This window comes from Leptodactylus fuscus, chromosome 5, assembly GCF_031893055.1.
Source record: "Leptodactylus fuscus isolate aLepFus1 chromosome 5, aLepFus1.hap2, whole genome shotgun sequence".
In the NCBI taxonomy this organism is placed as follows: domain Eukaryota; kingdom Metazoa; phylum Chordata; class Amphibia; order Anura; family Leptodactylidae; genus Leptodactylus; species Leptodactylus fuscus.
In genome coordinates this window covers 42,953,935-42,979,793 of record NC_134269.1, presented here as the reverse complement: position 1 = coordinate 42,979,793, position 25,859 = coordinate 42,953,935, and the positions used below count along the sequence as shown (strand labels likewise).

General features: G+C 41.6%; 1 protein-coding gene across 1 annotated transcript in view; it reads left to right on the top strand.

The window, feature by feature from the left end:
- The first annotated feature begins 1,097 nt into the window (after positions 1-1,097).
- LOC142202745 (pyroglutamylated RF-amide peptide receptor-like) overlaps positions 1,098-25,859 on the top strand; it is a 124,637-nt gene continuing 99,875 nt past the window's right edge. Inside the window, exon 1 of the mRNA XM_075273043.1 lies at positions 1,098-1,755. Within this exon, the coding sequence (XP_075129144.1) occupies positions 1,413-1,755 (343 nt within the window). The 5' untranslated portion in view covers positions 1,098-1,412. The remainder of the gene's footprint in view (positions 1,756-25,859) is intronic.

Here is a 25,859-nt window from a genome sequence, read left to right as displayed (position 1 = left end):
TAAAGGGACATAGCGGGACCATGGGACAGGAGTTTAAAAGTGGGACTTTCCCGCTAAATGTGGGACAGTTGGAAGCTATGTATTGAGGTGTGGGCTGCAAACTATTGTCCCGAGGGCCGCTGTTGGCCCGCGACTTTGAGACCCCTGGTCTACGGGAATGCAAAGAGTGTCTTATTTATATATTTTTTTTTCCTTTTGATGGGGCCAGGTTTCCATTTTAGTTATAGAATAAATTGTCTATTGTTTTGATTAGTTTTTATTCAATTTTTTTCTGAGTTCTTGGTACATCGTAGGGAATATTATATGAATTATATGATACCATGACAAAGTACAGATTGTCCAGCAAAAATAAACCCTCATATGGCTCTTTGAACAGATAAATATAAAGCAGGGCACCATGCTCTTAAAATACTGCCAGTGTCATACAGAGGGTGATCTACTATAGAATGTATTGTCGAACACTCTGCCTGAATTTCATAATCTTCCAGCATTTTTTTTTTCATGTAGAGTGTGAGCCCCATATAGGGATCACACTGTACATTGTTTTTTCCTATCAGTATGTCTTTGTAGAATGGGAGGAATTCCATGCAAACACGGGGAGAACATACAAACTCCTTTGAACCCAGGACTCCAGCACTGCAGTGCTAACCACTGAGCCACCGTGTTGCCCCATAATCTTCCAGCATTTTTGTAACTGCAGAGGGGTTAAAGTTTTCTTCTCCATAAATGCTATGCTATATGTTCTGTTTCCAGGGAAATTATAAAGTATCCAGGGATTATATGCCATAACATATGAAGTGAGTTGTCTTTCATCGCTTTCTTCACCCTGATGCTAAGCTGTCTGCTCCCTCTTCAGTCACACATACCTCCAGCAATGAATATATAAGACCTCTGGTGTAAGAAGCCAGGGCTCTGATCACTGACTTGCAATTACTCTGCCAGCAAATAGGATCCCATTGTGTCTTCTACTGTAAACAGCAATGCAGTAAGCAGACAGTCCTCCTTCTGACAGCAAGCAGGGCAGTGCACACCAGAGGCTTCAGGGGCTGTTACTAGCAAAGAGGAGTAGAAGGAGTCCTGAGGAGGAGGAGGAGGAGGAGGAGGAGGGAGAGGAGGCACAGGTACAAGGGTGACCTATACAAGACATGCAATCCATCACTATGGAAAAGAGTCAGCTAAGCCAGACCACTGGGAGAGATCTATAAAGAAAGTGTCTTCTTCATGGACCACTTGGAGTACTGAAAGACAGCAAATTGATGGCTGGAGATACAGAGTTATTATGCAGTTGAAACTTTTACAGCATTTACTGCTATGCATCTACACTTTAGTGACATGGACTCAGGGACCACCATGTGAGATTGCTTTACTGGGCAGGTGGACCCTTCTTGAGCAGAGTTGACTTCTTCAGCACCATGGACAGAAGACTGAACATAACTCCTGAAGCCTTCAACCAGCTGCTAAAGGAACACAACATGAGCAGACTGGAGTTCATTGCAGCTTATGGGCTCAAACCCTTGGTTTACATCCCAGAGCTGCCCCTCAGTGCCAAGGTGGTATTCCTCATCTTGTACATTATCATCTTTGTCCTGGCACTGTTTGGCAACAGTCTTGTGGTATATATTATCATCAGGAAGAAGGCAATGAGGACAGCTACAAACATCTTTATCTGCTCATTGGCTTGCAGTGACTTGTTGGTAACTTTCTTTTGCATCCCGTTCACTTTGCTGCAGAACATCTCATCTGAATGGCTGGGAGGTAAGAGCCTGGTTATAATGACCAGAAATGTGTTCAGGAATGATAAGTCAGCATGCACAGTGTATGTATCTCTGATAGAGCTTAAGCAGCACTTTTTATACAAATCCTTCCTCCAGCCTTGCATATTGTATAGATACAAACACAATGTAATGGTCTGCTGGACTCACCATACAGAATGAGCTTGCAAAGTGTTATCTCCTGTTAACCTGGACTGTACATTATGCGCAAGCACCTTGGAATGGTTTAGTCATTACAGTCACATAGACTTGGATTAAATATTCAGCATAAGTAGTATTGTCTTAGATCTAAATACATGAATGGTTTGTCTTAGGAACAGAAACAAATAGGATCATGAGGATGAACTCTTCCTCTCATCTTCTGTATACATAGAAACAAATCATATGTAGACACATCAGCTACTGCAGAACCTCTTTATGAAAGCAAGGATAATAAATATTGGCCATGGTTCAGTACATAGCTTTTGTGTATCTGCAGCTGACCACATGAGACTGTGTAGACAACAATATGGCTAGAGATCACATGTCCTCTGAACATGGAGGAGACTGGATGGTCTCCAGACATCCTGCTTCACATGTAAGGCTCACATGGTGTTATCTGTGTTATACTGCACGTGAGAGCTCAAAAGTGCTGGAGAAAGAGAAAGTTTTTGTTTGTATGCAGAAGTAAAGATGGATAATAAGATATAAAGAGATAGAAAGATATAACATACTATAGAATGGTTGTTATATCTACCTATAGATCTTACTACCATCTCTTCTGTATGCATAGCATATATCTCCTAATATCTATCATTTATCTGTCATCTATCTATCTCCTATCTATCTATCTATCTATCTATCTATCTATCTATCTATCTATCTACCTATCATCTATCTGTCATTCATCTATCTATCTAATTATCTTTCATATCCATCTAACTGTATTCCTACTCATTATTCACTTGTTATCTATCTATCTATCTATCTATCTATCTATCTATCTCCTATCTATCTATCTATCTATCTATCTATCTATCTATCTCATATCTATCTATCTATCTATCATCTATCTATCTATCTATCTATCTATCTATCTATCAATCTCATATCTATCTATCTATCTATCTATCTATCTATCATCTATCTATCTATGTATCTATCTACGCATCGGACTATCTTTCGTTCTATGTTATATCTTTCTATTATCTGTCTACATATGTTGTATTTTATCATTTATCTGTACATCTGCATACCAACAAAAAGTTTCTCTTTGTACATCATCTTAGTCTCTCATCTGCAGTAAAACATGGATTGCACCGTGTGAGTCTTACATTTCAGATATATGTGAAGCTGGGGCTCTGGAGAACCATACAGTATTCTCCATGTGCAGAGGACATGTGATCTCTAGCCATATTGTTGTCTACAGAATCTCATGTGGTCAGCCGCAGATAAACATACTATATACTAAGGCATAAACAATAATTATTATCCTTGTTATCAATGTAGATAGATAGATAGATAGATAGATAGATAGATAGATAGATAGATAGATAGAATAGAACATGAAGTGAATAATAAGTTGGAATACAGTTCAAGAAGTTTACATTAATAGATATGATAGATGATAATAATAAAAATATTAATAATAGTAAACTTTATTTATATAGTGCCAACATATTACATATCACTTTACAAATACAGATAGACAGATATATAGATATATAGATAGATAGATAGATAGATAGATAGATAGATCTATAGATAGACATTGTAGACAGATGTTTCTTCTTTCTAGATATAGATCTTACTATCCAGATATCGACACCATACTATATTTCTATACATCTTCTTATACCTAACTACACAACTTCTTTAACTGTATCCTTATCTATCTCATATCTACCTGTCCATCTGTCTATATATCTATCTTTGTAGCAGTTTTTAGCTTGGTCCGGCCCTTGTTGTTATCACGTGTCTCATGATTGAGCAGCAATTCAGTTCTTTTGAATAATTCAGTAGGATACAATTCAGCTCTGCTACATTTGTTAGTTCTATGTGTGAGTATATAAGACACATTTGTATGTATTTATACCTTACTTAACCAGCGATCATCCATATATATATATATATATATATATATATATATATATATATACCCTGAGTATATCTATGACAGGTGCATGCTGCCAGTGCTGCCCCATATGTATGCATCTTCTCCACAATGTCCTGTCTTCTGTTTGGGTCTTCTTCATACAGATAAGCAGTGGTGATATTCATGTAGTGTATATTGCCTTGTTACATAGTCAGCTGTCAGTCACAAATAAGCCACATGCCCTTTGTGTGACAGCCATCCGTGTATGAAGCCGCTTCTGTTCTGTCCTGGTTCTGTCATCCATTGTTATATAATCCAGAGGATCTTGTAGAATTCATTAAGTGTGAGACTTTATCCTGTAAAATAGCAATGTATGGTGTTCTATCCTGCTCTCAAGTCACACCAGCCGCTCATGCAAAGCAAACACAATGTGTCTCCTATCAATGCCATCAGTCTCATCTCCCCCTTCTTTCCCTCTTCTGGATATTCATTAACCCCTCACAACCTGTGTTGAACTCATATCTGTTATCATTGATCCGTTTTATTTGCATCCGTGCCCGTAGAGAGCCAAGTTCTGCTAAAAGAAAAGCATCTTTGGATTTTCCTGCCAGAAATATAGAAAATTAAGGTAAAGTCAATGTAAGGTCGGTCATAGACATGGGAAGTCAGTCATGCAGAGCATTCTGATACTGGAGCCATCATCTGCATACTTTCAGGTTATGCTCTTATATGAGAATTGACCCTATACTATTTAAAGGTAACCTGCCACATGGAAAATGTCGTCCAATCTGTAGGCAGCATGTTAGTGAGCAGATTGATATAGAGTTTTGTTAGAAAACTCTGAAGATTAATTTTGTTTCAGGTTTAGATGGTTTGGATAGAACCAGGAGAGAAATCTTTATACTCCGGGGTCTCCTAGGCTATAATAGATGGAGGTCCAGGAGAGGTGTAAAAAAAATAGCAAACAGTTATACTCACCTTCTCTTACCTCTTCTGGACCTCTTGATGGTGTCTGGTGCTCTCTGTGTCCTCTTCTGGCCTTCTGGGTGTGATCATGCCTTCTGGGGTCACCCCTGAGTCCTGTGATTGGACCTCACTGGTCACATGGAGCGTGCTGAGCATCATGACGACATTTCACTTGGGTTCATGGCTGGTCGAACCCAAAACTTTTGGAAAATTTGAGTTCAAATCTGGTTTGATCCGAACCAGTTTGCTCATCCCTAGTGTTTGGCTACAATTGAAATTTATCAAGATGGAAAGATACTTTGTTGCTCCACCATCGTGCCATTGGTTCATTGTCTATGGCTATTTTAAAGGGAAAATCCACTTTTTATTGCCTAAAAGTCTGATCAAATGAATACATTGTGGGAAGCGTATGGTGGGGCTTATTCTTATACAATATGTCAACGCACTGCTTACCTGCTCCAGTTCTGTACTAGTTAGTATTACTATTACATGTACTGATTTTGACTCCTTGAGACTAGATAAACTGCGTCTATCCTAAATTCGCTTTATTCGGCTGTCTCCGTCAGTCCCCAGACTTTCAATGGAGCAGCACCAAGCACGCATGACCATTTACTGTAGACAGGTGCAAAATATTAACCCTTTAAGACAGAGCGACTTGCATTAGAAAAACCTACTTAGCCAAGGTCATGAACTCAATTTACAGTCATATGAAGATTAGTACATCATCCATAAATGTGAAGACATACAAATGCCAAATCACTTTACATTCGGGAAAAATCTCTCCACTATACAATATGTTATATAGGCACCGTACAACTAACACGTTGCCTGCACCCAGTAACTTGAAGCCCCAATGCAAAGCCTGCCTATTATGTGCCATTTAGAATAGAGGTATCCTTTATGTGGCAGAGGGGCCTTTGTGGCTCCCTTATGTTCCAGGGTTTGGTAGCGACTCCGACCCTTGCACCCCCTATAGCTGCACCTTTATGGTCAAGACAGTAAACACCTTGCAGCTTTTGTGCACATTATTCAGTCTTGTCACCAAAGTTTCAGCAGAATGAACTCTGAGCTATTCTGACATGATATTGGATTTCTTTCCTATTTCCTTGAATAGTTCCTTGGAAACAATCTTGCTCTCTGACTCCTGCCTTGTCTTATGGCTGACATAGGAGTAAAGTGTCTTGTTGCTAAACAACTAACTTTCTATATTGCTCTAACCTCCAGCCGTGTTTTATGACATATTACTCTGGAGAGACTCTACTCATGAAGGTTTGCTTTCCAACATGTTGACTTGACATGAATTCTGAGCCGTGAAAGTCCTTTCCTATTTTCTGAATTCTTCTTCCGTGACATTTATACACTACAAGTTATACTTGGATAGACATTTCACATCTTGGACTATCTTAGAGTATCTGGACTGTTGGCATCCACTTATTTTTTATACAGCATAACATTGACACCACATTTCAGCAATTCTGTAAGACACTATATCAACTGGTGGACCAGGGTCCAAACCTGGACCAGGGCTGCTAGATGTACAGACCCCTGCCTTCTTACAGCTGTCAGGAGACTGATCTTCTGAGTGCTGTCCCATAGATGTATTACAGTAGTGGCAGCAGGGATCAGCGCTTGTCCATCCTGCCTACACATGAATAGCCTGAAAGTGTCTACGCTGCAGTGCAGGCAGCAGGGAACATTAGAAGTTTGCAGATCCCTGCTGCTGCTATTGTAATACATCAGTGTAAAAGGGACAGCAGTCAGGAGATCAGTTCTTTTCTCTACTGCTGTCAGTGTCATTATACAGATAGTAGGAAGGAGTTTGCACAGGTCTCATACACCTCCAGTGCAGGCACTAAGGGGTGTAAAGATCATGGTTGCAGGGGGTGTAAGGGCTCGTTCACATCTGCGCCCGGGAGTCCGTTCTGCAGGTTTCCTTGGCTAAGTGGTTTTTTTTTATGACGGAAACCTCCCGGCATCTTTTCAAACCCATTCATTTGAATGGGTTTGAAAAGTGTCCGGCCGTGAGCGGCGGTGAGCGTTGTATGCTCTCCGCGGCGAAACCGTTTTTTTTAAACTGGACACAGAGTCGAACATGCAGTACTCTGTGTCCGGTTTAAAAAAAAAATTTTTTTTGCCGCAGAGAGCATAAAATAAAACGCTCACTGGCACTCACGGCCGAACTCGGCATGACAGGTTTCGGAAACCTGAGAACGGAGTACCGAACACTGGTGTGAACCCAGCGTCAGCTGGAGATGGCTGGGGCTAGGCAGCATCATGATAGTAATCGGGGAAAGCCTGGTTCTCCCACCACTATACAGTACATAATATTATTTCCAATAGAAGCCTGCCCAGGGGCGGTGATTAAAAATAACAAATATGTATATTCACCTCTCCTGGGCTTCTTCCCAGCATCCTTTTTAGGGCTTTTTTTTTTTTTTTTTTTTTTTTTTTTAATGTAGATTGTGAGCCCCACATAGAGCTCACAATGTACATTTTTCCCTATCAGTATGTCTTTTTTGGAATATGGGATGGAAATCCATGCAAACACAGGGAGAACATACAAACTCTGCCAACTTTGCCCTTGGTGGGATTCGAACACCAGGACCCAACGCTGTAGTGCTAACCACTGAGCCACCGTATGGCCACCTTTTAGGGCTTTTCTGGCCTGTGACTAAGGTCACGTGCCCCAAGGATCACTGCTGGGACCTGTGATCGGGCCCCAGCAGTGACACGGGGCACGCTGGTTTAATGACGTCAGCATACTCTGCATGACTGCTGAGACCCAATCACAGACCCTAGCAGTGACCTGGGGTGTGTGTCCAAACTCAGACCAGAAGAGTCCCAAATAAGATGCTGCAGAGAACCCGATAGAGCGAGGATGCCCAGGAATGGTAAGGTAAGATGAGTGTAAGTGTTATTTTTCATCACCTCTCCTGGTCCTCCGATTATTATACTCTGGGGTCCAGGGGTGAACCTGCCCCTTTCGCCGCCCGAGGCGAATGACAGAAAGCTCCCCCCCCCCCGGGAGGAGGGGGCGTGGCGGAGGGGGTGTGACGGAGCGAAGGGGGTGGGGGTTAAGCGAAGGGGTGGGGCTTAGCGGCGTTCGCAGGCAGAGAGCAGACAGGGAGAGGACCTGCTCTCTGCCTGAACGTGAGGGGCTGCTCCAGCAGCCTCCCCAATCCACTGCTCGGTGCTAAGCCAGTCCAGGACAGCTTGTCCTGGACTGGTTTAAGTAAGCAAAAATGCCGCCCTCCATGGGGCCCTGGCATAGCGCCGCCTGAAGAGGTCGCTTCAGGTCGCCTCATTGGAGATGCGGCGCTGCTGGAGTCTGAGGCACCCTCAATGTATAATAATAGAGTGAAAACTGACCAGTGTGATGAAACTCAAGAATATTCAACAAATTTCGGTGGGTTTTCCTGAAGAGGCTCAAGGAGGACTCTTCGGAGCATTTTATACTGTTTGGGTCACTGTGAGGAGCAAATTATACTGTGTGGGGCCACTGTGGACCTTATTATACTGTGTGAACCACTAAGGAGCATATTATACTGTGTGGGGCCACTGTGAGGAGCATATTATACTGTGTGGGGCCACTGTGGACCTTATTATACTGTGTGAACCACTACGGAGCATATTATACTGTGTGGGGCCACTGTGAGGAGCATATTATACTGTGTGCCCACTAAGGAGCACATTATACTGTGAAGCATATTATACTGTGTGCGGTCACTAAGGAGCATATTATACTGTGAAGCATATTATACTGTGTGGAGGTCACTGTAGAGCATTATACTTTGGGGGTCTCTATAGAAGATATTATACTGTGTGGGCCCCCTTTACTATTTACATCATACCACCGTCTGTTTTATACCTGTCATGCACTATTATTACAGGCTGTAATTACATTGCATGGTAAATATATACATAAAATATAAAACAGATACTGTGCAATGTAAAAAGTGAAGCAGTCACAGCCCTTGCAAAAGCTCCACGGTCCCTTCCAACGGCAGATCAGCAGGGGTCCTGGGTGTTGGACCCCCACTAATCTCTTACATCTCCTAGACTGTTAGGACCCTGCAGATCAGATGTCTACCAGAACATGTAACTCCCAGTACTGTTTACATGCTGGACACTGCGCTGCTCACTCACCATATTCTTGATAACCGCAGTTGTGGGTACTATAGTTGAATCTCTTTCAAGTATCTTGACTGCAACAATTATACATGATGCAGAAGTCGCAAGTATGGGAGGGGGTCCTGGTAAAAGTTTTCACTGTTTTCACTGGGGACTACAAGAGTTTAGTTATGCCACTGGGGGCACTATAGGGGAATTCATTCTGTGTGAGGGCACTAAAATAGCATTATACTGTGCATGGGGCACAAATGTGGCATCATACTACTATGTTATAGGAGTCTACCTGGGATATTATGAATTGAAGAATACATATATTAATAAAACAAAAATAATGAACTTAGCAAAAATAAATAAATATTGTTAAAATTCTTCTACTTATCCATAAAGATCCTAGGCAGACATCTATGTGTCCCTGGTTACAGACTACAAATAAGTCACGTGTAGTCTGATTCTGTATTTCATCTGTCCCCTTCTTGTCACTACTACTGTACATTGGGTAGATTAGAAACCCTGTATGATCTCATAAGGCTCCTATGACTAAGGAAATATAACATTGTATTTGGAGGCTTCTGTTCGCTCATTCCCTTTAAAATAACCCCCAAAGTGCATATTGACTTTATACCTAGCATTTTATCTAAATTATCTAAAGGACACACAATAGAATACCCTTCAATATGCACTGTATTTATTTGGACAACTGTCTTTCAATTATATAGCAGCGCAGACCTCTTGTGGTTTGTGGAAACTGCAAAAATAAAGAGAGCACGACCTCTGTCTGTAAGACTCCAATGATAAGCACAGCTATTATCGAATCCTCGGACTGAATGCAGGAAAATCAGACACATTGTACGCTCTGTCCATTTCTTCAGTCTTTATATTCACAGGCGGTATATATATATATATATATATATATATATATATATATATATATATATATATACAGTCCTATGAAAAAGTTTGGGCACCCCTATTAATCTTAATCATTTTTTGTTCTAAATATTTTGGTGTTTGCAACAGCCATTTCAGTTTGATATATCTAATAACTGATGGACACAGTAATATTTCAGGATTGAAATGAGGTTTATTGTACTAACAGAAAATGTGCAATATGCATTAAACCAAAATTTGACTGGTGCAAAAGTATGGGCACCTCAACAGAAAAGTGACATTAATATTTAGTAGATCCTCCTTTTGCAAAGATAACAGCCTCTAGTCACCTCCTGTAGCTTTTAATCAGTTCCTGGATCCTGGATGAAGGTATTTTGGACCATTCCTCTTTACAAAACAATTCAAGTTCAGTTAAGTTTGATGGTGGCCGACCATGGACAGCCCGCTTCAGATCATCCCACAGATGTTCAATGATATTCAGGTCTGGGGACTGGGATGGCCATTCCAGAACATTGTAATTGTTCCTCTGCATGAATTCCTGAGTCGATTTGGAGCGGTGTTTTGGATCATTGTCTTGCTGAAATATCCATCTCCGGCGTAACTTCAACTTCGTCACTGATTCTTGAACATTATTCTGAAGAATCTGCTGATACTGAGTGGAATCCATGCGACCCTCAACTTTAACAAGATTCCCGATGCCGGCATTGGCCACACAGCCCCAAAGCATGATGGAACCTCCACCAAATTTTACAGTGGGTAGCATGTGTTTTTCTTGTAATGCTGTTTTTTTTGGACGCCATGCATAACACCTTTTTGTATGACCAAACAACTCAATCTTTGTTTCATCAGTCCACAGGAACTTCTTCCAAAATGAAGCTGGCTTGTCCAAATGTGCTTCTGCATACCTCAGGCGACTCTGTTTGTGGTGTGCTTGCAGAAACGGCTTCTTTCTCATCACTCTCCCATACAGCTTCTCCTTGTGCAAAGTGCGCTGTATAGTTGACCGATGCACAGTGACACCATCTGCAGCAAGATGATGCTGCAGCTCTTTGGAGGTGGTCTGTGGATTGTCCTTGACTGTTCTCACCATTCTTCTTCTCTGCCTTTCTGATATTTTTCTTGGCCTGCCACTTCTGGGCTTAACAAGAACTGTCCCTGTGGTCTTCCATTTCCTTACTATGTTCCTCACAGTGGAAACTGAGAAGTTAAATCTCTGAGACAACTTTTGTATCCTTCCCCTGAACAACTATGTTGAACAATCTTTGTTTTCAGATCATTTGAGAGTTGTTTTGAGTAGCCCATGATGCCACTCTTCAGAGGAGATTCAAATAGGAGAACAACTTGCAATTGGCCACCTTAAATACCTTTTCTCATGATTGGATACATCTGGCTATGAAATTCAAAGCTCAGTGAGGTTACAAAACCAATTTTGTGCTTCAGTAAGTCAGTAAAAAGTAGTTAGGAGTATTCAAATCAATAAAATGATAAGGGTGCCCATACTTTTGCACAGGTCAAATTTTGGTTTAATGCATATTGCACATTTTCTGTTAGTACAATAAACCTCATTTCAATCCTGAAATATTACTGTGTCCATCAGTTATTAGATATATCAAACTGAAATGGCTGTTGCAAACACCAAAATATTTAGAACTAAAAATGATTAAGATTAATAGGGGTGCCCAAACTTTTTCATAGGACTGTATATATACACAGTATATCTATCTATCTATCTATCTATCTATCTATCTATCTATCTATATGTTTCATACTGGCTATTTTTAATATCTGAACTGGTCTTTACGATTCTGATGTAAGAACAGATAGAACAGTAATATCACTGATATGTATAACCACTATTACTACTACAATGACTATGAATCAGGACTAGAGTCCCTCAGCACTCCTTCCAACAAGAGTACTGGCTAGGTTTCCACTACCCTTGGCAAAAACTTTGTTTGCTACTTGATACTTGTATCTGTATGCCCTAGCATTGGTAGAGCAGGGAGCTGTCAGTATCCTCTACTACCATCAACCCTATAGGTAATATTCCACTGTAGCCCCACAGGCAATGGCATGTCAGGACCGGACCTCTGCACAGGCTGGCACTGTGACATCACTGCTTTGTGCCATCCTGCACAATGTTCAATCTATGCTACTACAGTGAAGAGTATTGGTGTTCCTTCACCCCTCCTAGTAACCAATGTCACACGATCAATGCCAATGTCACATGATTACAATGGTGGGAAGCTGGTACCAATAGTGAGAATTGTGTGGGGTGGTGGTGCCTTTTACTGTGTGTGGAGCATTATTACTGTGTAAGGGGCGGCACACAGGGGACACCATTTCTGTGTCTAAGTTAGGAACGACTACTGTGGGGAGCACTAAAAACTAATAGGGATACTATTATCATATGTTAGCAAATACATGATCAGAAGAAGTCAATATCGCGATCTGGGTCAGATGCAGAAGAAAAGAGAAAGTGAAATACTCTAATGAGACATGTCCCCTGGGAGTCACTGGATTGAAAACCAGATTGTATCTAGACTCAATAACTCCGATCCCATTGACTATAATGTAAAAACATGACGGACACTTTTCTTCTGTCAGAAAAGTAGGAACACATGATGGAAGAAAGCATCCATTGTTCTTATCCTGTTATGGATAAGAGCAACAGACATTCAATAACGGTAATGCGAACTAGGTACCTATACCTGTATATTTATCCACTTACTGTCTATTTACATCATGATAATACTTATAGTAACTATATGAAACTGGGAAAAATATGCAAATCTGACTTCCATGATGTAATTAGGATGCCAGTACCTCAAGTATGCACACCAATAGAGGGCGCTGACTGAGAAGGTGCAAGTCTGTCTTCCATGATGTAATTAGGAAGACAGATTCTCAGTCAAGATATCCAATAGAGGGCGCTCCCTTTAACATCATGCCGACCTTCTCATAGGCCTTTGTTTGCAATAATGTTGGGATTATACCAGATACAGTCTTCTTAGCCTAGGACAGCTGTTTCGATGTATTTGCATCTCATCAGCTTGGCGTAGAGAGGATTGATCTGGTAGAGGTGAGAGGCTTAGACAGGGTTGAGGGGACATCGTCACTCCATAAGGAGAGAGCCACCATTAAGGTGTGTGGAGTCTTATTAAGCCATGAGCGCTCTTCTGTGCAAAGGAACATGGGAAAAATATGCAAATCTGACTTCCATGATGTAATTAGGAAGTGAAACTGGTATGTGACCACTGTATGGTCAATGCATGGTGATATTATATCTTGTATTGGGCATTTAGTAGATATTGTAGATCATGGAGATATTATTTAGCTCATGTGTAATGGGGTCACTTGTATACATAACTATAGTATTTGGAGATATGCTATTATATATGCATTAATGTTTGTGATATGCACATTATATAGGGGCAGGAATGATTTATCATAGGCACAGTTTTCATTACAAAGTAATATCCCGGGGCAGTGTACTGATGTGCTTTAAAATTTGTTTTATAGCAATGTTATCTGTAATATATTTTGGGGAGCAGAGGGCGAAGCTTATTCCTTAGGGCTCATGTCTTTTTATAACCCAGCAATGTCCGTGCCCCTGATTCTATTCTCTTGTATATTTTTCGTTTAGTCTGTTTGAACCCCTAGTAACCCCGTGCATATTGCGTCTGGAGCTTCAAGTAGCTGACATTTTATCAGAAAATGTCCATCTAGTCTTTTCACTAAGACTGAATGAGACCACCATAGTGCATTCAAGTGCCTGGCGGCTGGAAATTCTCATTTGGCACTTGACCTCTTACATTATTGTGTTTTCGCTTGTTTACAGCTTACATGCTTCAAGTGGTTCCTAGTAAGAATTGTCTAGCGTTCTGCATAAAGTTCACCTAAAACTACATTAGATTGTTACAAAAGTCCTAAATAAAGATAACATTTTTAAATCAAGCAAATGAATCAAAAATATTACACTTGGTAATTTATTTATAGAATAAAATGACCCAATAATCATATCTGTGTGTGGCAGAAGTATGTGAACCTCTGCTTTCACTGATACTATGAGGTTTTTTTGTTAGAATGAAGTGTTTTCCGTTCTGCATATATAATGCTTCTTATTTTATCCAAAAAATACTATTTTGGTCTCATCCATTTAGCCTTCTAGCTTGTCCAGATGATCTTTGGCGAGCGCTACTGATGGGCAGCAATATTATTATTAATAATAATAGTAAGAATACAGTTTATTTATATAGCGCCAACATATTCTGCAGCGCTGTACAATTTGTAGGGTTCAAGTATAGATAAAAAGATACATTATAAAGAAATAGTCACTTCACACAATGGGACTGAGGGCCCTGCTCACAAGAGCTTACAATCTATGCGGTAGAGGGGGTGACACAAGACGTAGCAGGGGCGACATTGCTTATACAGTGGTCAGACAATTTTGTAATAGAGTTTACTATCATTACACAAACATAAAATTTTATGAGCCGTCACTAGTCGTGTCCTTTAAAATGCAGATTGTGCGTAGACAAATGAAGTTGACCTGGCATCATGTCCTGTGGGGTAATGTCGGAGCGGGGACAGAGGAGGGTTAAACTTTGGGGAGGGATTCTAATTACGGTACAGAAGGGTTTACATTAGGAACTGTGATTGGTCTGACTGAATAGATGTGTCTTCAGTCTTCACTTGAAACTGTAGAAATTGGGAGTTAATCTGATTGTCTGGGGTAGAACATTCCAGAGAAGTGGTGCAGCTCGGGAGAAGTCTTGTATATGAGTGTGGGAGGTTCTGATAATAGAGGATGTAAGTGTTAGGTCATTGAGTGAGCGGAGAACACGAGTTGGGCGGTAGACAGAGATAAGGGAGGAAATGTATGGAGGTGCGGCATTATGGAGAGCCTTGTGGATGAGGGGGATAACTTTATATTTTATTCTATATTGAATAGGCAGCCAATGTAGCGACTGGCACAGACCAGAGGCATCGCTGTAGCGTCTAGACTGATAGATGAGCCTGGCCGCTGCATTCAGAATAGACTGTAGAGGGGAGAGTTTAGTGAGGGGAAGACCGATTAGTAAGGAGTTACAGTAGTCAAGGCGAGAATGAATCAGAGAGACAATAAGTGTCTTTAGTGCAGCGCCGCACCTCCCATGAGGCGACCTGAAGCGACCGCTTCAGGCGGCGCTATGCCAGGGCCCCGGGGAGGGTGGCATTTTTGCTGACCTATGCCAGTCCAGGACAAGCTGTCCTGGACTGGCTTAGGGTCACCGTCACTGAGCGGTGGATTGGGCAGGCCGCCCCTCACACTCAGGCAGAGAGCAGGTCCTCTCCCTGTCTGCTCTCTGCCTGCTAAAGGCGCTAGGTCCGCTCGGCCCCGCCCCCTCCATTAGGCCCTGCCCTCCAGATCGGCCCTGCCCCTTCCACTTGGCTCTGCCCCTTCAGCTCCGCCCCTCCTCCGGGCGGGGGGGGGGGGGCGGCTTTCTGACGTCCGTCTCAGACGGCAGAAACCCATGGTTCACCCCTGCTTTAGTGTATCTCTGGTAAGAAAATATTCTTTTTGGAAAGAAGTGCTTTCCCAAGCACACCATTGTTGTTCAATGTCTTCCTGATGATAGACTCATGAACACTAATGTGAGAAATTTTCTCCTTTGTGACCTTGTTCTTGGTGTGATCTTAGTTGGTCATCCACTCCTGGGGAAGGTAATGATCTTAGATTTCTTCCATTTGCACACACTATGTCTGACTTTGAATTGGTAGAACCTTTCTGTGAATTGGTAGTAACCTTGTCCAGTCTCGTGATCATCAACAACTCTTCTTCTGAGGTCCTCAGACATCTCCTTTGTTCATGCCATGATACACATGTGTTGGGAAGCTGAAGATCAGACTTTGATAGATCACTGCTCTCTAAATTTAACAGGTCCCTCACTTATACCTAAAGGCTCACATTCTTTTTCTACTCACACATACTTGATATTAGTTCATTTTCTTTTCTAAGTAAAAGACCAGGTCTAAAATTTTGACTGTCTTGTTTCATTTGGTTCTCTTTATCTCCTTTTAGGACTAGTGTAAGAATATGATGTGGTAATATTGTAATTTTTTCAGTTCTTCATTTGACAGTAGAGGAGAGTCCAATACGAAATAAGGAAACAATCTGACAAATTCTTGGAGCTGTCGCTTCATGGAGCAGACAAGAGCTGTCAGTGCTGTCCACAGTCATAGCGTATAGGCTTATCATTACAACTCTAACTAGAAAGGGAAAATGTATCACAGAGCTGAAAGTTTAGACTTATCTTGTCCATATAGACAAGAATCTAAGAGGCCAAAAGGTACAGAATGAAATATCCAGCGCCTCACATTATTCAAAACATTTTCCTTTCCTGGATTAACCCCTTAAGCCACATCAATTTTCTGATTTCTGATTTGCTTTTTCCCTTTCCACTCTGCAAAAGCTATAACTTTTTTGCTTTTTGGCTCACAGAGTCTTATGAGGGCTAATTGTTTTGCAGGACAAATTGTACTTCATAGTGCTACCATTTTACTTCCATACACTGTACTGAGAAGCTGGGATTCGGAATAGAGCAGAATTGGAAGAAAAAAATACAATTGCACAATAAAATTATCACATTATCCCATATTCTGTGGGTCTATACGATCACAGCAATATCAAGCGATACCAAATTTCTATACTTTTTGTTATGTTTTAACACCATTAGGCTATTTTACCTGAACCCTAGTAGGTCTGATTTCCATACAATATAATACAATACGCAATATATATAGTGTATTGAAGTATATTGTAAAATTCATCATCTATATTACAGGCTGCCTATGGCAGCGTTTAATAGAATCTTAGCAAGACAAACTGATTGCCACCCACCGATGACGTTCCAGTGTGTGTGGCAATCAGGTCCAATATGACGGTACCCATTTGCCGTTCCTATTTGGGTGCCTCGGAAGCTATTGAATGAGGCATCTAAAGGGTTAACAGCCGCGATCAGTGCCTGCATCCATCATGGCTGTTAGCAGCAGATGTCTGCTGCATATTACACCCAGCTGCTGAGCCCTCTCCACACTTCCTTAGTGACATCATGAGCAGTGATGTAACTAAATTCTTGTGGACCCCGATACAATCTTTTGTCCGGGCCCCCTACCTCATACCTACAGTGAATTCTTGATAGTGATGGTTATGGGTGCTAAGGAGTTTAATCCACCTTAGTGTGGTTAGGGTAATCTGTGGGTCTCCTTGGCTTATGGGCCAGATGGAAGCTGCAATCTCAATACTGATGTCAGTGCTTATACTGTAGGCCCCCTAAGGCTTCTGGGCTCCGATGTGACTGCACCCTCTGCAACCTCAAATAATATGCCCCTGATCATGAGCTATGGGTATGCCAAGTGTTGCTAAGGGATCTAAAGAGATATTAATAGTAGATACATTAAAAATGAAGATAACACTAAACCATACCAAAGTATAGTTACATTTTTTTCGTAAACCTATAGTGCAGTTGACGCTAACAAACTTTGCAATATAGTGTATCAACGAAAAATAATAACTAAGAAAGACCAGATCCCGTAGCACTTCATTGTAAACTGACTGCTTGTGTATGAAGTATAGACCAAAATCACTCAGATTGGATGTAAAGAAATATTGCAGTTGTTTTCTGAAATTAAATTATTTATGGAAAACAAAAACCTTCTGTATGTGGGGGCTGCTAAGAAATCAAGTAAATTTGCCTGGAAAAAAATATTGATATTCAGGCTCTGTGACCAACAAAATACATGATAATAGTGTGAAAAATAGGGTCAGAGAGTAAGTACTCCCATTATGAGGAAACGGCAGGGGTCTATCTCCCATGAGGCCAACTCACGACTATGGTGGCTAATTCTTGTACAAATTCTAAATCTGATTCCCCCTGACATTTCTGCGGTAGACAATGGAATGGACCAGCCCAATCAAGTGATTTGGTGAAAGGGAACAGCACTCACCCGGGAGTACAACCAAAACTTCTTTATTGTGACTGCAATACACACAACCCATTTCAGGCCCAACTTGGTCCTTTTGCAAGTGCAAATTCTTCCCAGTGTTGGCCAAATGATGGGAAGAATGTGCACTAGAAGAAGGGCCAAGTCTGGCCGAAAACGCGTTGTGTCTATTCCTGTCACAATAAAGAAGTTTTGGTTGTACTCACGAGTGAGTGCTGTTCCCTCTTGCCAAATAACTTGATTGGGCTGGTCCATTCCATTGTTTACCGTTAATGCCTCCATGATGTGGACTAGCAGCTGCCCTGGATTACCTTGGATTGGTTCATGACAAGCATATGGGTTGCTGTGACTACATCACAACCCATTAAGATGAGCAGCCAATTTTTGCCTTAGCTGTAGTACTTCCATAAAATGGGAATTTTGAAGAATCAATACATCTGGTGGGGCAAAATATAACTAGTCTTAAAGAAAAGAGGCCTTAGCAGAGTCTGTGTCACATCTCAGTAATGATGAAAAGAACTACACAGAGGTGTCAGTGACGGTTTTTGGGTAAGGACTTTTCTTGATATTATTATTATTTAGCTACAGGAGGAATCCAGCTGCCTGCACATTGTATATACACCTTATAAAGCTGATCTGGGTCTTGTAGGACCCAGCAGCTCTGGTAAGATACCTTCACCGGCAGATCACGAGACCACCGGGTCAGAGGGTAGCCACACAGCAATCGAGAAGGCAGGGAAGGTAATAAACCCTCCCTGTCTTCTCTCTGGGAGCTCCAGCTGAAGTTACAGCCGGCTCCCAGTATCAGCAGCTGCATGATCTCGTGCAATAGCTGTGTTCTGACAGGACGTATCGGCACATCCTGTCAGAACAAGGCAACCACTGTCCGGACGTAAATAGTCTATAAGCGGTCCGGAAGTGGTTAAAGTGGAAAGGGCCCACAGCATCCCCTCGCAGCCACGAGCCCAGGGTTTCAGTTGTGGTCTTTTCTAATGATTTATTTCTTTGTCTTGCTTATACTCTGTCCCAAGTAAAGCTCACAATCTAAATTCCCTATCAATATGTCTGAAGTGTGGGAGGATTATACATTTGTCTTCCGAGAATCATGAAAGAGTTAGTTTTAATGCTGTGAAAAAAAAGTGGCAGTCACGGAAACTTGAGTAATTAATGCATTATCTGAGTAAGCTAAGAATTGTGTATAAATGGCCTACCCTATTCTTTAATGATTCATTGGACGCCGCGGCGTGGCTCAACGCCTACGGTAGTTAATTATGATTTCTGTTTCACTGAGCAGCAAATGCTTTTGTTTTTTGTGTGATGCTTTTAACTTTTTTTTGTCTTGGAGGAGGATAAAATATTTCCTGCTAAAGTATAGAAGGTAAAAATGTTAGGGGTAGAGTTATAGGAGGTGGATAGGGTGGGTGGACAACTCAGCCAGGGGCTATAGAAAATGTTCCTTTTTTTCCCTCTCTTAAGGGTTTGGAACTGTTGGCTTTTGTCAATCAATGCAAGGGGCACTAATTACGGTATATCCAACAAATTCTTCATACTCATGGATATATACAGGTGATGGAATATGTAGATAGTATATTATTTTAGGAGATGCATCTATTTATGTTTTAACTTTGGTGATCATAGTTTTAGTAGGAGGTCACATCAGTTTATATCATAATTCCAATGTGCATGCCAGGATACAAATGGTCAAATAAGTCCCGACAACCATTAATTCAAAATTGTTTGCGTGTGGTCGCCAACCCTAGACGTCACGACTTCTGGTCAGTCTCAAGGCATGAATGGCCAGGGCGCGGTATATGAAACAGAGAAAAATTATGGCATCACAGGTTGGAGACTCCAAGAAATGGGCAGAGCTGAGAGTCCTTTAGGGTGCGTTCACACGGAGTAACCTGCCGCGTGATGTAGCACGTATACGGCGTGTGAGACTTTGCGTGCCGTATATATGCTCCCATGATAGGTGATTTGGAAGGGAGTGTGGAAGCGGAGTTCCCTTTTTGTAATCACATGTCCATGTGTTGTGAGTAAAGTACAGATACCCGACAGAACTGGTATACAGCGAGTCGGATGTAACTTGTATGAGTCCAATAATAAAATGTATGAGACCAGTTTCCTGACAAGGCAATAGGAAGATTGATTCACTAGTAAGCAGTTTTGCATGTGACTGTTAAGAACCTGATGCAACAAATAACTCTTTAAGTCCTGGGTGACTAGAATCCCCAAAACAGACAAAAACAGTTCTGGGTATGCTACGCTCTCCTAACTGGAGTGGAACAAGGCCTTGGAGTTCTTCACCAGAGATCCTGATGGTGGAGTTGGACTTGGTAAAAGTCCAAGGCCTGCATCCGCAACTGCCCAGAGAGCGACGCACACCCAGCAAACCCCAAGTAGGAGGATCCACATGGACCCAGACACTAACCTGAGAGTGAATTCCAAAAGTGAGGGATGGACTGGAGTCGCAGATGAGCAGGAGGTTAACCCAGGAGAGTCACGCAGATACACAAGGAACAAATTTGTGGTCAAGCAAGCAGAGTTGATAACTGAAGGTCACGTGGTAGCAGAAGGCAGAGGCAGAAGTGTAGTCAGGGAAGCCGGTCAATCACTGGAGGTAAACAGAGTAGCCAAAACAGGATCCAAAGGGAGGTCAGGTGGAAGCCAAAGGTCATACACAGGAGGTCAGGAAGGTGCCAAGTTAGGATCATGGAGGAGAGGTCTGTAAGGCAAGCCGGGTCATACACATCCACAGGAATCCAGGTACAGGGAAACAGGCAGGAGGTAGCAGGACAGGAGACAGGGAACAGGAGATGCTCATCACTAGGGGAGCTGATACAGCAGGGAAACGAATAACCAGCGGCAAAATGAGGCCTAAATAGCCTCAGGCCCGCACACTCAAGCAGGGTCCTTCGGCCTACCACAGCCCTGGAACCAGCAGTAATCCGGACACTGGACAAAGATCGGGTCGGGTCCTCCGTGCAGCACAGTGGAGGCCCCGGCCCGTCCCAACAGTGACTATGGCAAGGACCAGGAAAGTAATTTGAAGTAAGTTTCCGGAATCACAATGGTTGCTGGACACATAGCCCTCCTTGTACAAATTATTTATACTTCAATTTTTCTCTCCTTTTTGTCTAATTTGGATGTAGGTACCTGATAAAATTAGGAAGGATGAAGGCGCCTCCTACATTCCATGTATCTATATCTGCTAGTTGTTTTGATCTCTAGCAAAACCTAAGTGCCATTAGGATATACTTAGAGTCAAGACTCTGAGAATCTGACATTATGATCTACCTTTGATCCACTGAGTTACCTAAAATTGAGCCACTATTGAAGGTTCAGCTTGATGTACCCTCAACCTGGAAAAATCTGATGGTACTTTATCTTATTTTTCTAAAAGTAAAACCAAGGCTACTGATGGATTAGCAATGGAGCTGTACAAGAGCTTTTACTGCCTTATCTGCTAAAAGGCCTAGGAGGAAGCCTACAAAAGAGGTGCTCCTCCTACCTCTATGAAAGAGTCTATGATTCTTTAATCCCAAACCCTGAAAGGGACCAAAAAACAATTAAAGAGATTATGTGGAGTAAAATAAAGCTTTCCAGTACCTTGTCTACCCTGGAAAAGTCTTACTATTAATATATAATATATAAGTAGGCCCCCTGAACCCTGATGGTTACCTTTGCAGGGTGTAGCGGGGAAGGCCCGAAGTCTTGTTCTTTTGCCTCCCTTGCTCATTGCTCTGTGAATCCCTCTCTCTATTACTTGATTAAGGCCTCAAGTACACGACCGAGCAGCCTAAGGCACTTCCAGGGGGTTCTGATGCTCTATTCCATTCATATTTATAGGGAATGTTCTCTGCTGCTCCGTGAAAATGGAACAAAACACCCTACTGATATCAATGGAGGATGTAAGGTACTCGGATGATACTCGAATGTCATCCAAGTGTATTCTGTTAAAAAATCTGACCCCCTCGGCCTGCACACTCGGTCATGTGGATGAAGCCTATCCCCTGTGGGCTTGCAGCATTACAGATCCAGGGAGCATCAGCAGAGTAGTCAGTGTGAAAAGACTTTTGGCACGCTGCTCTCGAAAGATAATAACCAGGACTCCGGGGAACCGGCATATGTATTAGTAATAAGGTTTATCCAGTGGAGACAATGCACTGGCAGTCTTTATTTTTTCTCTACCTTATCCCCGTAGGTCTTACAATTGGACAACACTATTGAATGCTCATGTTAAGATCTTAGCAAAAATGTCAGTCTGTTATTGAAAGAATTATTAACTATAATCAATCTGTTTTTATGCTAAATAAATCTGCATCATTAAACATAAGACATAATTTTGGTAACAGATTGCTGCTTTCTAGTGACACTTCAAAGGCTTTTGGTTGAGTTGAGTGGCCATTTTTTATGAAGTGTTGAGCGTATTGGGCTTTGGTCTGATGTTTAATGACTGGATAAAATTACTATTGTATATCACTCTCCGGCTGAATCAGTCAAGTGCAATTGCTTTTCATTGGCCAAGGAAACTCAACAGGGCTGTCGCCTGCCCCCTCTGTTCTTTTCATTGGCCACTGAACCTCCAGATAAGAACACTCATCAAGAAAGTGAAATTCAAGGGTTTAGGTCTCCATCAGGTTGTGAAGAAAATCATGCCTTATGCTGGAATTTTGTTTCTCCTGAATGATACAGAAAAGTTCCTTATCGCAACATCAAAAGGTTCCATCCAAATACAATTTTCTCTCTGCGACTGAGGTTAATAAGAATAAATGCTACATGTAGAGATGGGTGAGCCTCATGAAATGTGTTGCTCAGATATATGAAAGGTGCCCTGGCCAGTTGTGTTTCGGACTAAACTTGCTGGTACAAAATGGAAGTGTTATTATTATACTCATCTCATTGTGATGTGAAAGTGGGGAGGTGTGGAAAAATAATAAACAGTCACTTCACCTTCTCTCACCTCCTTCTGGCTACCTGTAGCGCTTAGTGGTCCTTCTTGGGTATCTTGTGGCCTCTTCTTGCTTCCTAGATGACATCAGTTGCCCACGAGGGAGCAATTGACCTCACCCAGGAGGCCACTGAACCTTCAGATAACTTAAGGCTAAGGCCCCACGTTGCAGAATTGCAGCTTTTTTTTTTTTTTTTAAATTCAAGTTTTATTCGGTATTTTACAAGTTATACAATGACAAAAAGATTGAAGAGCATTGACTGAAATCTTATTCCACAGACAATCAAGAACAAGTATGTAAATTAAGCAAGTAAAATAAACACTATATATTGCAAAGTACAAATATAAATAAAGAGCAATCTTCCAATTAAATGGTAGTTTTGTGTTCGCAAGACTAAACAACATATGAGTCATACGAAACAAGAAAAAGTGGGGTAAAGCAAAATGGTAAGGGATAAGGGAAGGACAAGGAGGAAGGGGTGGTATAGGCAATGATCTGTATAGTTTATGAGAGTTAATAAGTAGAGTCTGTTGGTCGGATATACCTTAATAATAGCTACCAAAGAGATAGGTTACATTATGAATATTCACAGAATAACGTCTGTACCAATAACTGTACCTCTATAGGTCAACCAAGGAGACCACACCTTTAGAAATTTGTGATGAGTAAAATTGGCCCAGCTGGACAATTCTTCAAATTTTGAGACAAGGTCTACCTTGTTCTGGAATTGTTGTAAGGAGGGGATGTCAGTCTGATGCCAAAAAAGCGGAATGAGAGACTTAGCAATTTCAATTAAATGTGTGATCAGAGACATACGTGAGAATTTCACATCTGCTGAGGGAAGGGAGAGACAAATCAGAGCAGGACTCAGCTCAATCGTACGTTTAGTGACCTCAGTTATTACATCTCGAATTTGCTGCCAAAATTGAGCTATTATCTCACAGTCGTACCAAATGTGCGACATAGTTCCAGTGGTAGTTCCACAGCGCCAGCAAAGGTCTGAATCTGTTAAATGTTTACTGTAAAGCCAACTAGGCGTCCTGTACCAACGGCTAATCAATTTATAATGCATCTCCTGAAGTCTTGTACAGCTAGAGAATCCATGTGAGTAGCACAAAATGGATGATTTTTCCTCTTCAGATAGGGTAATGTCAAGTTCATTTTCCCAGTTAGACAGATATCTAGGGGGGGCCTTCTCGACTAGGCTATCTAAATACAATTTACACATCTTCAAAGTGCGTAAGGACTTTGATGTCGACAAACAAGCTTTCTCAATCGGTGTGGAATCTCTGAATAAATTAGCAATACTCGGTAAAGTGTTAAGCGTATTCACAAAATGTGCGTAGTGCAAAAAGGTAAGTTTCAAATGTGGCAGTAGCTCTTGAAGAGTTTCTCTCGAAATCGGGGATGACAGGGAGAAAAGATCTCCCAGCTTCCTCCCTTCCAATGCGCTCCAAAGGTCTCTGTATGACCTATCGGGTGTCGGAAGCAAAAATGGAGTTAGATCAGCAGGAGTTGCTTTCGATGGAGACAAATTGAGCTTCACCGAAACATCTTGCCACATCGAGCAAGGGCCTTTAAGAAGGTAGTCATCGACAATGCTATGGCGAATGAGATATTTTGGAAACCACAAATGCACTTTCGCATCTGAACCATAAGTTTCCAACACTAATTTCCAGGAACCGCAGTCCTTTACCGGAGCTGCTAGATCATTCCAAGTGTTAAGTAAATTTGCTTTATATAGGGCAAGTACATCAGGGAACTTTATGCCACCCTCTTCCTTTTTCCGCATAAGGGTGTGTAGCGCTATTCTCGCAGTCCCATTCTTCCAGACAAAACGTCGGAAGGCAGAAATCAGTCTCCGCAGGTAAGTCAATGGTAGTTGAATCGGAAGCATTCTCAGGGTATACACTAATTTAGGGATAATATAAGTCTGTAAAACATTTTTACGTCCAAACCAGGATATGTATGGATGGTCGTATTGAGAAAGAAGCTTTAAGATATCCTTAAATAGAGGAGTATAATTCAGCTCAAAAAGATCTTCAACTTTGGGCGCCAGGTATATTCCCAGATACTTAAGGGAAGATTCAGACCACTTGTAAGGAGAATTTACTTTTGCTCTAGCAATCTGATCCTTAGTGAGAGTAATATTTAAGATTTCTGATTTCGTAAAGTTCACTTTATAATCTGATAGTTCACTATAACGACTCAAAAGAGACGTTAACGCCTTCAGCCCATCCGACTGATTAGAGATCAAAAATAATACATCATCTGCAAATGCAACAAGTTGGAAACTGTCAGAACCTACTGGTACACCTCGGATTTCTGGGGACTGGCGGACTGCACAAAGAAGTGTCTCAAGAGTAAGTACAAATAATGTAGGTGAAAGAGGGCAGCCCTGTCGGGTTCCATTAGAAATGTCAAAATAATTCGATACTAGACCATTAACTCTGACTCTGGCATGTGGCTGAGAGTATAGCGTTAAAATGGCAGAAACAAAGTTCTCCGGTATACCAAACTGCAGTAAAGCCAATTTCATATAATTCCAGTCAACACGGTCAAAAGCTTTTTCTGCATCGATACCAAGTAGAAGAAGCGGTATCTGTTTACGTCTAGCAAGTTGAATTGCATGTAGAAGTCTCCTTGAGTTGTCTCTCCCCTCCCGCCCTCTCACAAAACCGGACTGCTCTGCATGAACAAGTTTGGGGACTAGAGTGCTCAATCTTAAAGCCAAAATTTTGGCCCATAATTTCAGGTCACCATTCAAGAGTGAGATAGGTCGGTAATTGCTACATAATGTGTTGTCTCTCCCCTCCTTATGAATCAATACAATCTGCGCTTCTTGCGTTTGCTTAGCTAATGAACCTCCAGACAATAGAAAATTACATAAAGTGGAAAAATGTGGCACCAACACATCTGCAAAACATTTGTAATAAGAGACCGGCAGGCCATCTGGGCCAGGGCTTTTTCCCTTGGGGCAGAATTGCAGCTTTTTTTGTTGCAGATTTTACTGCAGTTTTTTGAGCCAAAGCCAGGAGTGGATTGAGCAGAAGGGAGAAGTATAAGAACTTCCTATATATTCCTGATTCC